This window comes from Lactuca sativa, chromosome 4, assembly GCF_002870075.4.
Source record: "Lactuca sativa cultivar Salinas chromosome 4, Lsat_Salinas_v11, whole genome shotgun sequence".
In the NCBI taxonomy this organism is placed as follows: domain Eukaryota; kingdom Viridiplantae; phylum Streptophyta; class Magnoliopsida; order Asterales; family Asteraceae; genus Lactuca; species Lactuca sativa.
The window spans coordinates 113,598,193-113,612,218 of record NC_056626.2 but is presented as its reverse complement, the minus strand read 5'-3'; the positions used below and the strand labels follow the sequence as shown (position 1 = coordinate 113,612,218).

The 14,026-nt window shown below is 33.1% G+C and overlaps 3 protein-coding genes across 3 annotated transcripts; 1 reads left to right on the top strand and 2 right to left on the bottom strand.

Annotated features, from left to right (window-relative positions):
- Positions 1 to 418: 418 nt before the first annotated feature.
- LOC111903493 (uncharacterized) lies at positions 419 to 1,445 on the top strand. The gene is made up of 2 exons (XM_023899256.1): positions 419 to 660; positions 995 to 1,445. The coding sequence occupies exons 1-2, from the start codon at positions 419 to 421 to the stop codon at positions 1,443 to 1,445; spliced, it is 693 nt and encodes a 230-aa protein (XP_023755024.1).
- A 3,214-nt stretch (positions 1,446 to 4,659) lies between these two features.
- LOC111903480 (vesicle-associated protein 2-2) lies at positions 4,660 to 5,274 on the bottom strand. Its single transcript, XM_023899244.2, has one exon. The coding sequence runs from the start codon at positions 5,272 to 5,274 to the stop codon at positions 4,660 to 4,662; it is 615 nt and encodes a 204-aa protein (XP_023755012.1).
- Positions 5,275 to 12,154: 6,880 nt separating this feature from the next.
- Positions 12,155 to 12,922, bottom strand: LOC111903481 (vesicle-associated protein 1-1). The gene has a single exon (XM_023899245.3). The coding sequence runs from the start codon at positions 12,897 to 12,899 to the stop codon at positions 12,294 to 12,296; it is 606 nt and encodes a 201-aa protein (XP_023755013.1). The 5' UTR covers positions 12,900 to 12,922; the 3' UTR covers positions 12,155 to 12,293.
- Between the last annotated feature and the right edge of the window lie 1,104 nt (positions 12,923 to 14,026).

Genomic DNA, 14,026 nt, shown 5'->3' with positions numbered 1-14,026 from the left:
AACGACTTATTTACATTTATCACTTATTCACCATACAATGAAACTAAACTAAACTCATACAAGTAATAACTATGAAAGTCACACATGCATTATATACTTGATTTTCACATCATTTCAGGCATTTTATAGAAAATATCGGATTTTTTGGGTTTTTATGAAAGATACAAAGACTTTTACTCAAACATACTTATGAACTCACCAACATTATATAAGTAGTCATATTAGGGATAAATATAGCATGATCAACTATATTTATTCAAAATATGACCAACATGTGTTCGGGAGTAATCACAGCGGGAAATGAATCCAAAAGCCTACCGCACTCTCCAATAACACTAGGGAATCCAAACACAAATAATTAAAATTACTATGAGAGTAATTAAAATATGACTTATATATGCACTCTTGTGTAGCCCGTATGGCTGGTTTCCACCACCATGGAGATCCCTACTTTCCCAATCAGGGAAATAACAGATGGCTAGAGGAATCCGACGAGGAACCTGAAGAGGAGCCTGAAGAGGACCATGAGGAAGAGGAAGAAGAAATTGAAGAGGAACCTGCGGAACCCGTTGTAGGCGATGGTGAAGAAGAGTCTGGTGACGACATCAATGATGATTCGGACGCAGAGTCCAAAGTCATCAACCCACCATACCCAGTGAGGTTGTTGGCTCACCGAATAGACCCGAGTGGCCCTACACTTCCCTAGGGTATCGACATTTGGAGGTGGAGTAGGAAACATGGACAACGACCCCCATTTGGCATGACACGTGAGTTCTATGACTTGAGGGAGGGAGGACCGGCTGATCGAGCACTTCCAGTCGTGGTGAGACGATTAAGGGATATTAGCGATCTGGCTCAGAGCACCGCCGATCAGATGCACCAGATGCGGACTAGGGTTGAGCGGGCGGAGCAGGAAACGCGAGAGGTTTATCTAGGGACTGACTGCACCCATCCAAGGGAATGTCATTGCGGCAAACCCTGAGACGTTTGACAGCGCCAAGAGACTGGCCAAGAAACTGTATGATCATGGCAATAAGAAGGGTACCAAAACAGTGGAAGCGGAGGTTAAGAAGGAAGAAGAGAACAAGATAGGGGAAAACAACAAGCGAAAAGGAAAGCAAAACACGGAATCGTCTAAGAAGCAACAGACGGTGTCTGTCCATGCTACAACACAAGCTACCACCACACCACATGCTCCAGCCTCATCCACACCAAATGCTTCCAAACAGTACCCGGGAAATCTCCCCAAGTGTAATAAATGCAACTTCCACCATCACGGGGAGTGCAGAGAGATGAGTTGCACAAGGTACAACCGGAAGGGCCACATAGTGAAGTATTGTAGGACTCAGGTTCAACAGAACCATATGACAAACAACAACAACAACACCAATGCTGGAGCTAGCTATACCTGTTACGGATGTAGGAAAACTGGCTATATCAGGTGAAACTACCCCAAAGAGAACAATCAGGGGGCAGGAGCAGCAGGGAGAGTACTAACAATGGGTCAGGGTGAAGCAGTGCAGGACCCAACCTGCAACTGTTGTTACCGGTACGTTCCTACTTAACGACTCGTATGCATGCATCTTATTTGATAGCGGAGCGGAGCGAAGTTTTGTGAGTAATAAGTTCAAACACTTACTAAAACAACAACCCCAAAAGCTTAGTTAAGCCTTAACGGATGTGTTTCGCTCACGTTGTGGACAAGACCAAAGAGGAAGTAAGCATTCAAAACATCCCAGTGGCATGTGACTTCCCGGATGTGTTTCGAGAGGAACTTCCTGGAATAACCCCAAAACGAAAAATCGAATTCCAAATCGACCTAGTGCCTGGAGCCACTCCGATCGCCAAATCACCCTATAGGTTGGCTCCTGCTGAAACGCAAGAATTGTCAAGCCAACTAAGTGAACTCTTGAATAAAGGATTCATTAGACCAAGCTTCTCTCCATGGGGAGCTCCAGTTCTTTTTGTTAAAAAGAAAGACGGATCCTTCAGTATGTGCATCGACTATAGGGAATTAAATAAGCTCACCATCAAAATTGGTATCCACTGCCACGAATCGATGATGTATTTGACTAGCTTCAAGGAGCTAGTTACTTTTCAAAGATAGATCTGAGATCTGGTTATCATCAACTCAAAGTCCGAGATAAGGACATTCCCAATACTGCTTTTCGAACTCGTTACGGTCATTACGATTTCGTCGTGATGCCCTTTGTATTTTATTGATGCCATTCTCGAATACCACCTTCATAGTTTTAAGAAGAAATTGATTTGAAACATTTTTGCAGGTTTAGAAAAAATTGATAATGCTTGTGTAGGCATAGGAGAAAATCGACAAAAACCTTTGTAGGTTTAAGGAAAAAACTATAATAACATACTTCAAGGAAATTGATTAAGACCTTTGTAGGTCCAAGGAAAATTCAATCAAGAACTTTGCAAGTTTTGGAAGTAGTAAATTGATCAAGACATTTGTAGGTCATGGGAGAAAATCAATTAAGGCCTTACATGTTTGAAGAACTCGGCTCCAATTTCACTTGTAAAAGAATGACCAAACATGAACAACCTAGTATACTATAAGATCAAGACATTTATAAATTGTAGGTCTAGAGAGTAAATCGATTAAGACCTTACATATTTGAAGAACTTGGGTCCAATATCACATGTAAAATGATGACCAAACATGAACAAGGGAGTATACTATAAGATCAACCATAACACTAGGATTTAATGAAACCCTTGTAGGAAAACCACAAGACACACTTTTATTATTAGTAACCGGTTGAGTGGAATAAAATTTACAATCAATAAAGGGTTTTGAATATGGAACGAGTAAAATAGAAAACCAAAATATGTAACTATTAGCTAATAACTAGAGTATTAAAGAAATTTTTTAAAAAATAACTATCATATCATAGCAAGTTTTTTTATCCTAATTTATACGAAAGAAAGGAAAATTCCCTAACTACCAATGAGAGAATTTGGATAAAAAAAAATAACAAAAAGCGGACAAAACTTCGATAACACCATGTATAGAACGAGATTTACTAATTAAAGTTGTCATTTGTTTAATCAAATACATATTTTTATTCGAAAACACCATGTATGCATAATCGTAGATCATCTAGGTAACGATTCCAAAAATTGAGTATTTCTAACCGTCCATGTATTAGAAAAATGGTCAACGACATATTTAATGATAAGTTGAATCTCTACTAAAATGTAAGGGTGCAAGCTGGCCATGTGAACTTACTCCGGATGGAACATCCTCTGTCTGTGCTCTTAGACAGAGATGGGACTATCGGCCTCACATCAATGACAAAAAATTCTGTTGGCTTAAAGTAATTCCCCTGAAAGTCAACTGTTTTATATGGAGGGTGGCTATGGGCAGAATCCCAGTAGCCTTAGAGCTGTCAAAGAGAGGGGTATCTATGGAAACAATGAATTGTCTTATGTGTAATGAAAGTGAAGAAAGCACTGATCATGTCCTAGGGGACTGCCCTTATGCTAGGAAGGTTTTTGAAGGTGTATTCAGCTGGTGTGGTCTGAACACGGAACCCTTTCATTTGGTGAAGGAAGTTGTAGATTCGGCTTCTCGGTGGGGTAGGTGCCAAAAAAAGAGAGAGCTCCTCTTGGGAATCTACTATGAAACTCTATGGTGTATTTGGAAATCGAGGAATGAAAGAGTATTTAGGAAAAACCGGCTACCAGAACTCAAAGTTATTGATTTTATTAAATCAGTAACATATCTCTGGGTGAAAAACAGGTGTAAAATTAATCGGATGGATTGGGCAACATGGTCTCAATGCCCTTTGTCTTACTGACTATCTCTCTTTCAGTTTTGTTTCTTTGTATTTTCCTTTTTGCTGTTCTATTGTATGCCACTAATTGTGGCAGTTTTTTTCTTGCGTTTATTAATATATATCTTTATTGGTCGGTTCCAAAAAAAAAAAAAAAAAAACAAACTGAATCGATATGGGTTAGCATTAATTTTTTTTACATAAAATTTTTATTTTCAGATCAGTTCATTATGAAACTAGGGAGCGACAAAAAATATGATGGTGCTACTTTGCTAATTTTTACTACAATCCGTCTATAAACTCACGTTCATAGCTAACTCCGTTGCTAACTATTCTTTACTTGTATTATAACTATTATAATAATTATAATTACTATTATTAAATCATCATCTAATTATCACCCCTTCCCCCAAAAAGAAAGAAAAAATAATTCAATAAAAATTACTTGTTCATTTCTCTCCGTTACAAAAAATATTCTTTAAAATTCCCACCATATATCATCTCCTTGTTGACTTCTCAAAGTCACTGTTTCATCATTTCGTTTACTTTAGAACCGCCAGATCATTTTTTTATTCCATAACAATTTCATTATGTTTTTATATTCAATGATTGGAATACGTAATGTAATAAATATTTTGATTCCTATAGTATAATTTATAAAAGACATATTGAACGAAATGCTATCTTGCATTATCTTCCACGGAGATCCTAAGACCAAAACTTACCAAATGAGCAACTTAATTATGATATCAACAATAGATCAAAGAATCAACAATACAACATTCAGCAGCATGTTTCTTTACAATAATAGTTTTGTTTAAAACATCGACATATTAACGAGATTACTTGAATTTACGTGGATTAATTAAGCCAATTTCACGTCAAAACACTTAATATACCAACAATGACGTCTCTTCTTACCTTTACAACCGCAATCGCTCTTTTGTTCCTTTAGCTTTGAAATCGTCTCCTCGGCCTTTGTCAACAGTATATTCAGTCCTTTAATATGTAACTTCATGTGTGCAATCTCCTTAGCCATGTCTGCTGTTAGATCTTGTTCTTCACTTTTGGACTTCATCTCCACCACCTTCGGGATGACATCAGTAATCACCACCTTCAGTTTCTTCATATTAATATCATTGTGACTATCCTTAGAACTGAATAGTGAGTCGATATTCTCATGGGTCGTATCTTCAGATGCAAACACCCTTTGAATCAACAACTTTTGCTTGACAATCGTATCAGTTGCAGGCAGTATCGTACAAGCTTGCCTTGTGACTTCAATTTCACAGGTTGAATCTGGTTTCAATATTCCTTTATTTGGCCTTACACGATACAGTTTTGGGTCTGTTGTTTTGACCTTAAACGCGATGTATCGATTGGAGTTGCTAGTGAGCTTGATCATGCATGACATATGCTTCTTTGGTTCGAAGATGAAAGTAAGTTCGCTAGGATAAATCTCCCCGAATTCTTCAGCCATGTTCAGATGTCTTGAAATGATATTCGTTGACAAATGGTTTATAAACCCTCTTTTCCTCTAAGACTTGGTCGACGGTTGTTATTGTCAACTTGTTCTTATGAAATTTGTCCATAATTCCGAAGGTAAACTCCTTGACTATGTCGTATATAATTAGTCTTTTAATATATATATATATATATATATATATATATATATATATATATATATATATATATATATATATATATATATATATATATATATATATATATATATATATATATATATATATATATATAGGGTTAGGTTCATTTGAGACCACTTATATTTTGTGAGACCGTGAGACGCATTTGTTTATTTTTTTTTATTTTTTTTATTTTTATTTTATTTTTTTAGTTAATTCATGTTCTGAAAATAATATTTAAAAAAAGAATTTTTTGATTTTTCCATTTATTTTGCATTTTAAAATTATTTTTAGAATATGTACAGTGTAATATTGTATTTAGAATATTTCACGTATTTTTCAAAAAAAATAGAATTTTTTTTTATTTTTTTTTAATTTTTTTTAGTTAATTCAAGTTCCGAAAATAATATTTAAAAAAAGAATTTTTAGATTTTTCCATTTATTTTGCATTTTAAAATTATTTTTTAGAATATGTCAGTGAAATATTCTATTTAGAATATTTCACGTATTTTTCAAAAAAAAAAAAAACGGATTTTTATTATTTATTTTTTATTTTTTTAATATTTTTTTTAGTTAATTCAAGTTCCGAAAATAACATTTAAAAAAAGAATTTTTGGATTTTTCCATTTATTTTGCATTTTAAAATTATTTTTAGATTTGGTCTCACGGTCTCACAAAATTAGAATGGTCTCAAATGAACCTGAACCTATATATATATATATATATATATATATATATATATATATATATATATATATATATATATATATATATATATATATATATATATATGTGTGTGTGTGTGTGTGTGTGTGTGTGTGTGTGTGTGTGTGTGTGTGAAAAGTGAATATACCCTTAAGGGTATATAAGCTTAGGTACCCAAACTCACCATACTATATCGTTTTGTATCATATATAGACATTGTAATTGTCTAATGTTCTTATAATTTAACTTCTAACTTGAATTACTTCAAAGATTTTTATAAATTTCATATTTATCTTCCTCTTACATAATTGTCATTTTCAACAATAATATATATAGCCTAGTAAGTGTTCGACAAAAAGATGTAATATAAGAGGAAAATAATAGTGAAAATTTAAAAATATTGAATATAAATCAAGTTAAGGATTGGAGTTTAACAATATCATAATCAATATATCAAATAAAACGACGTATTATTATGAGTTTGGGTACCTAAGTTTATATAACCTTAAGGGTATACTCACTTTTCCCTATATATATAATAAAATAATAGTTTCAAAATAAGCCGGAAAGCCTGATGGTTTTTCTCAACTATTTCAATTTGAGTTTTCAGCATCGATGGAGAAGAAAGAGAAAAGAGTTGGATGGAGCCATTGAAGGAATTCCAGAATCGATGGAGAAGAAAGAAAAAAGAGAGAAGGTTAATTGGATGATATATGGAATTGTAAAAAAATCAACCACACGATTTGTGGAGGATTGGTATTCATTATAAAGTAAAGAATACAACACTAATTAGGATGATTACACAAAATAAGGTTGTACGCAATCTTTGACTAAAAATACAAATATTCATCTAATAAGATCCTGCATGATTCTACTAAGTGTTTAAATGCATGGCAACGAAAAACGAAAAAGCATCGAGTCTTCACTTCTTTAAATTATGCTTATGACGGATAGATATGTCAAAAAGTCATATGAAACCCCGTTCTCATGGGCGTAAACCGTAGGGTACGCTTTTCACGATTACTATTTATAATAGCTCTTCTTGTTCTTTGGCGTAAACGAAAAGTTGCATTTTGCAACAAAAGGTTTGTTGTTACTACAAATGTGGAAAAAATATTGTGTTGCGTTGGTTTGCCCAAATGGTCCGACAATGAGTTCTCTGAAGATGACAATTTTGAGAGTAGACCATAATAAAACGAAATGTGTTGAATCATGATAATAGAAACGGTATTTGCATGTTTGGTTGTGTTTGTTTATTTTTTGTTTTGTGTAGAATTTGTGCATGTTAAAAAATATAAATAAAACATAACATTTTTAATGAGTTAACAAGCTAGATTTAAAAATTAAAATAGCAAAATATAAAATTGTTTTATAAACAAATTTTAAAATTGGTTTAAAAACATTTTTTTTTTTTTTTTCTGAAAGTCAAAAGTTAAAATGTTTTAACTAAGAAAACAAAAACCTATTTTCAAAATAGAGGAAATGACACAAATGTCCTACAAAGTTTTTAAGGTTGGTCGATTCACTCCCTAAAGTTTTTGTCGAGCTTTATGGGTTCCTAAACTAGGATATGACATACTCTTTTAGTCTTTGTCAACCTGTAATAGCTGATTCACCATGCGACAATGACCATTTACACCAAAAAAAAAACTCACATTGTGCCCATATAAAAACCAAAAAAAAAAAGTTTGGGGATCAAATGTTAGTTTCACTTTCATCTCCACCCAACACCACCCTTATTCCACCTTCCTCACAACCTCCTCCGTTAACTTGTCATGCTACCTAAACCAACTACTCATCAACAATTTATTGAGCTATTACAGCCACAATAACACACCTTAATCACCATCGAATCAGTATCACAACAGCCCAATCCAACCACCCTTATTTTTCCCTTTGTCTCGTGAAATCAGCCACCACCAGAGTACTCGTAACCCGCAAAAACCACCAGTTAGCCACCATGACTATCACCTGCAAATTGAAGAAAAAAATATTAACTCTCGTCTTCTCTGTGAACCTCATCAAACCTACGCATCCTTCTCAACCTCGCATCCATCAAATATGCAACTCCGAGGGAGAAGGAGAGGTAGCTTGTGCGATTTTGAAAATAAAAGAAGGAAGGAAGTGGACAATTCTTTGAAGAGATGAAATTGATCAAATAAAAGAGTAGAAGGGGGTTGTCATCGAGAATCGATTAGAAAGAGAAGAGGGTTGTGAACTTTGGTGAGTGTGTATGTCAATCGAGGATGAAGACGGAAAAAAGAGCAGTGATCGATTTCTTAGGAATGTACAAATTAAGTGTGAATTGCCTTTGAAGAAAAGAAGGAAAGCTAAGAATGTCAATTTTTGTTGTTGGATGTTGGTATACACGAAGACACACAAGAAATCAAATAGGCTGCTATCTTTCATTCTTCTCCCAAATCACTTCGATCTTTTGGCATAAGCATTTGATCCTCAAACTTATTTATTTGGCTTTATAGGGGCACCATGTGAGTTTTTGGTCTAAACGGTCGCTGTCACATGGTGAACAGGCTATTACAAGTTGACAACGACTAAAAGAGCAGGTCATATCCTAGTTTATGGACCTATAAAACCCGACAAAATCTTTAGGGGCGAATAAACCAACCCTAGAAAATTTGAAGGGATTTGTGTCATTTGACCTTCAAAATATGAACCTCATGTTAATCATCATCAAACACACACTTTGAGATAATAATCTTTCGATGTAGGAAAGTTCATACACCAAACACGTCAACTAGTCATTAGGGATAGTGATATGGTGTCCGTGATACCTAATAGTTTTGAGCCAGATAAACATGTTTCTTTATTGTCGATTTACTATATAGGTTTATGATCCACTGCCATACATGTCATAAGAAAGTTTAAGTGTGGAAGGATTAAACATGTCAAATGACATAATAAATGTGATGAGCTTTGCAAGTACCAAAAAGTTTGGTTGAGATTAAAATTGGTAACATGAACACCTGTCTAAATTTGAAAAACGAGAGGTTTCTGTCACTCAGACGTTTGTTCATTCTGGTACAAGAAGAGTTATAAAAACTCAAAATGATTATAACAAACTTATTCTCAAAGTTAAAGATGTCCCACATAACGAAAAAGACAAGTTGATCAGCAATGTAAAGGCGATGAGGATAATCAGATTCGTTTTGCCTCCAGACACCTTTCGTCTAGTGAGTGCCTGTGAGACTGCAAAAGAGAAGTCTACTTCTTTGCTGGCTTGACTCCAGAACTAGTAGAGGAAGGAAGCGATGATCGGTCTATCCCATTAAGCGTAATCCCTCTAGCCAATGAAAGGACTACTCTTCTTGGACTGTGAGCGACGACACCAGATCAGAGCTAAGTGAGAGACGATAAATGCGATTAAACTGCGATTTGGGACAGGCTAAAAAACTCTATTTTAGTGATGCTGATCTTGAGCATTCCATTCAGACGCTGCTTCTCTCGGAGTTTGGAGCCTTTGTCTAGAAGCCTGAGGAGAATATCGATCAAACGTTCAGCCGGTACAATCATCTTCTAATTAGGATGGTGAAAAATAAGATTGGAAGCCAACTGATTGAACAAAAGGTCACATTCATGAATGGTTTGAAGCCAGAATGGAAAGATGTGGTGTCAACGGTCTAAGCAGATAAGTAGTTTAAAACCTACTCTTTAGCGAAGCTTGTGGGAATTCTTAGGTCTCACAAGGACTGTAACACGCGGTTATTTCAGGTCAATAAGAGTCAAAGCAGTCAATAAAAGTCAAACACGTCAAATTATAAATCAAATAATTAAATAGTTAATAATTTAATTTCAATATTTAGTGATTTTTTTTGGGAAGGAGGCCGAAGCCCCGGCAAAGAATATTTATATCCCAATTAAAGGGTTTTCGGTATTTGGAATCAAAATTCCAAATCAAAACCAAAAACACAAATTGTGAAAAAAAAAGTAGACCTAAATCAGTTTAGGCCGAAAACCTTGCGAAACCGAAAAAACTTTTCGGACGAGACCGAAATCATGCGAGGGAGGTCCCACCTCCGGACCGCAAACCCTCGGACCGCAAACCACCTGGACCGAAATCCTTGTTCTCGGTTGAAAAGATAGGCTGAGAACAATCGGTGACACAAATTCCAATTAGATATATTACACCTCCGAATGCATGTGTCATATCAAATTTTATCCCATATATATATATATATATATATATATATATATATATATATATATATATATATATATATATATATATATATATATATATATATATATATATAAACCAAAATCAATGTCCATAACTCTCATTTTCACTTCAAAAACATTCCACATTTTCTCTCGAAAATCATACTTACATCTTCATATCTTCATATCATTTCAAAGAAGACCTTCAAACCTTCAAACTTCTCAAGAACATCAACCAAATTTCCCATGAAACTATTTTACATAGTTTGATTTCTAAGAAAACATTGTAAGGTTTCTTACATAATCTAGTGTTATATAAACACTTTCATTGTCCTTTCACTAATTTACAAACTATATCGTGTATAAATATTATTAGGATACAACTATTTTTCACATATCCTTGAAGAACATTGTCACCATTTTCGTGAATGCATGTGTCACATCAAATTTTATCCCATATATATATATATATATATATATATATATATATATATATATATATATATATATATATATATATATATATATATATATATATATATATATATAACCAAAATCAATGTCCATAACTCTCATTTTCACTTCAAAAACATTCCACATTTTCTCTCAAAAATCATACTCACGTCTTCATATCTTCATATCATTTCGAAGAAGACCTTCAAACCTTCAAACTTCTCAAGAACATCAACCAAATTTCCCAGGAAACTATTTTATATAGTTTGATTTCTAAGAAAACATTGTAAGTTTTCTTACATAATCTAGTGTTATATAAACACTTTAATTGTCATTTCACTAATTTACAAACTATATCGTGTATAAATATTATTAGGATACAACTATTTTTCACATATCCTTGAAGAACATCGTCAGCATTTTCGTATATGGCCAACAACACACACCTGATGTGAGTTCATACCTCTACGTTTTCACGATTTTTCTATGTTTTAGGGGGGGGGGGGGGGGGGATACAAGTAAAACACAAGCAACCTTTTGTTAACATTCAAACTATTTCAAATTGTTTCAATCGTTATTTTGACCATATATATATATATATATATATATATATATATATATATATATATATATATATATATATATATATATATATATATATATATATATATAATTGAGATTTTACGAGCTTAGGACTGGTGATTCCACCTCAACTCCTGTTTCTTGTTTTGTTGTGGGCTTAGAATAGAATTACTTATTTCGACTGTCTTTTCAATCTTAATTATGTAATATATATATATATATATATATATATATATATATATATATATATATATATATATATATATATATATATATATATATATATATATATATATATATATATATATATATATATATATAGTCGGTCCGTTGATTTTGAAGGCCTTATATGAAAAGTAAAAATAACCCGGTAAATACAATTTTTTTATATTTAAGAAAAATAAATCTAAAGAAAACTAAAAACTAAATAAAATTATCTAAAAATGAAATTATGTAAATTTATAAAATTTGAGATGTGAAATATATAAAATTTGAAAACCAACTTACTAAAACGACTGAATTCTAAATACGAAGGATCAAAATGTAAATTTAGAAATGAATTACATAAAAAGCAATCAAATGTAGGGTAATAGAGTTTAACTCTAGTAATTAGGAGAGATAGTATACTTTGCCAATTGAACTAAATTTCTTTTTTGAATAATTTGCATCCGAATAATTTTTTATTTCTTATAAATTACAAAAAAAAAATGAAATTTTATATATCGTTAATATACAAATTAAATTCAATTACGTAGTTATATATATAAGTTTCTTTAAAATTAATAAATATTAACTACCAAATGAGCAACTTAATTATGATATCAACAATAGATCAACGAATCAACAATACAACATTAAGCAGCATGTTTTGCTTACAATAATAGTTTTTTTTTAAAAACATCGACATATTAACGAGATTATTTGAAATTACGTGGATTAATTAAGCCAATTTCACGTTAAAACACTTAATATACAAACAATGACGTCTCTTCTTACCTTTACAACCGCAATCGCTCTTTTGTTCCTTTAGCTTTGAAATCGTCTCCTCGGCCTCTTTCAACAGCATATTCAGTCCTTTAATCTGTGACTTCATTTGTACAATCTCCTTAACTATGTCTGCTGTTAGATCTTGTTCTTCACTTTTGGACTTCATCTCCACCATCTTCGGGATGACATCAGTAATCACCACCTTCAGTTTCTTCTCATTGTGAGTATCCTTAGAATTGAATAGTGAGTCGATATCCTCCAGGGTCATATCTTCAGATGCAAACACCCTTTGAATCAAGAACTTTTGCTTGACAATCGTGTCAGTTGTAGGCAGTATCGTACAAGATTGCCTTGTGACTTTAATTTCACAGGTTGAATCTGGTTTCAATATTCCTTTATTTGGTCTTACACAATACAGTTTTGGGTCTGTTGTTTTGACCTTAAACGCGATGTATCGATTGGAGTTGTTAGTGAGGTTGAGCATGCATGAGATCTGCTTCTTTGGTTCGAAGATGAAAGTGAGTTCGCTAGGGTAAATCTCCCCGAATTCTTCAGCCATGTTTAGATGTCTTGAAATGATATTCGTTGATAAATGGTTTATAAAACCTCTTTTCCTCTAGACTTGGTCGACGGTTGTCGTTGTCAACTTGTTCTTATGAAATTTGCCCATAATTCCCAAGGTAAACTCCTTGACTATGTCGTATATAATTATTCTTTTAATATAAAATATATTAAAATAATATAGTTTCAAAATAAGCCGGAAAGCCTGATGTTTTTTCTCAACTATTTCAATTTGAATTTTCAGCATCGATGGAGAAGAAAGAGAAAAGAGTTGGATGGAGCCATTGAAGGAATTCCACAATCGATGGAGAAGAAAGAAAAAGAGGGAAGGTTAATTGGATGATATATGGAACTGTAAAAAATCAACCACACGATTTGTGGAGGATTGATATTCATTGTATAGTAAAGAATACAACACTAATTTAGGATAATTACACAAAATAAGGGATGTACACAATCCTTCACAAAAAAATACAAATATTCATCTAATAAGATCCTGCATGACACTACAAGGAACGAGGCCTATGCCAACGACTTTTTCAACACTTATGCCGACAATATGTCGTCGGTAAAACCTATAGCGACGACTTGTCGACCGTACAAAGTCGTCGGTATAACTCCGTCGGTAAAAATTGAAATTGTCGTCGGTATAGTTGTCGTCGGTACAGATCCATCTATGCCGATGACTTGTCGTCTATAAAGGATCGTCGGGAAAGATTTTTGAGGTAAAAAAAAGTTTTATTTATAAAACTATACCGACGACTTGTCGCCGGGAAAAGTTTCCAACAGTTTTTACAGGTAAAACCTATACCGACGACATGTCGTCAGTATAAGTTTTTTTTTTTTTAAATAACTAAAAAAAACAAATCTTCATCTTCAAAATAACAAAAAGATTAACAAAAAAAAACATAATAAACATCTACTATAAAAATTAGAAAAGAAAAAACAAATCTTCATGTACAAATCTACAATTATAAACATGAAATCAAACATATATTAAATTTCAACAAAAAAAAAAACACTAACCTATTTTGTTCTTCTTGATGTGATGGTCGGATTTGATGGTGGTGGCTGGTGGGCACCGGAAAAGCACAAGAAAAGAAAACAAAAAAAAAACCCAAATTT

Bases quoted from the DNA above. Each gene is read 5' to 3' on its own strand.
- LOC111903493 (XM_023899256.1), top strand. From the start codon at position 419: ATGGCTGGTTTCCACCACCATGGAGATCCCTACTTTCCCAATCAGGGA. The intron at 661-994 runs GTTGTTGGCTCA...GACGTTTGACAG, and splicing joins AACCCACCATACCCAGTGAG to CGCCAAGAGACTGGCCAAGA.
- LOC111903480 (XM_023899244.2), bottom strand. From the start codon at position 5,274: ATGGCTGAAGAATTCGGGGAGATTTATCCTAGCGAACTTACTTTCATC.
- LOC111903481 (XM_023899245.3), bottom strand. From the start codon at position 12,899: ATGGCTGAAGAATTCGGGGAGATTTACCCTAGCGAACTCACTTTCATC.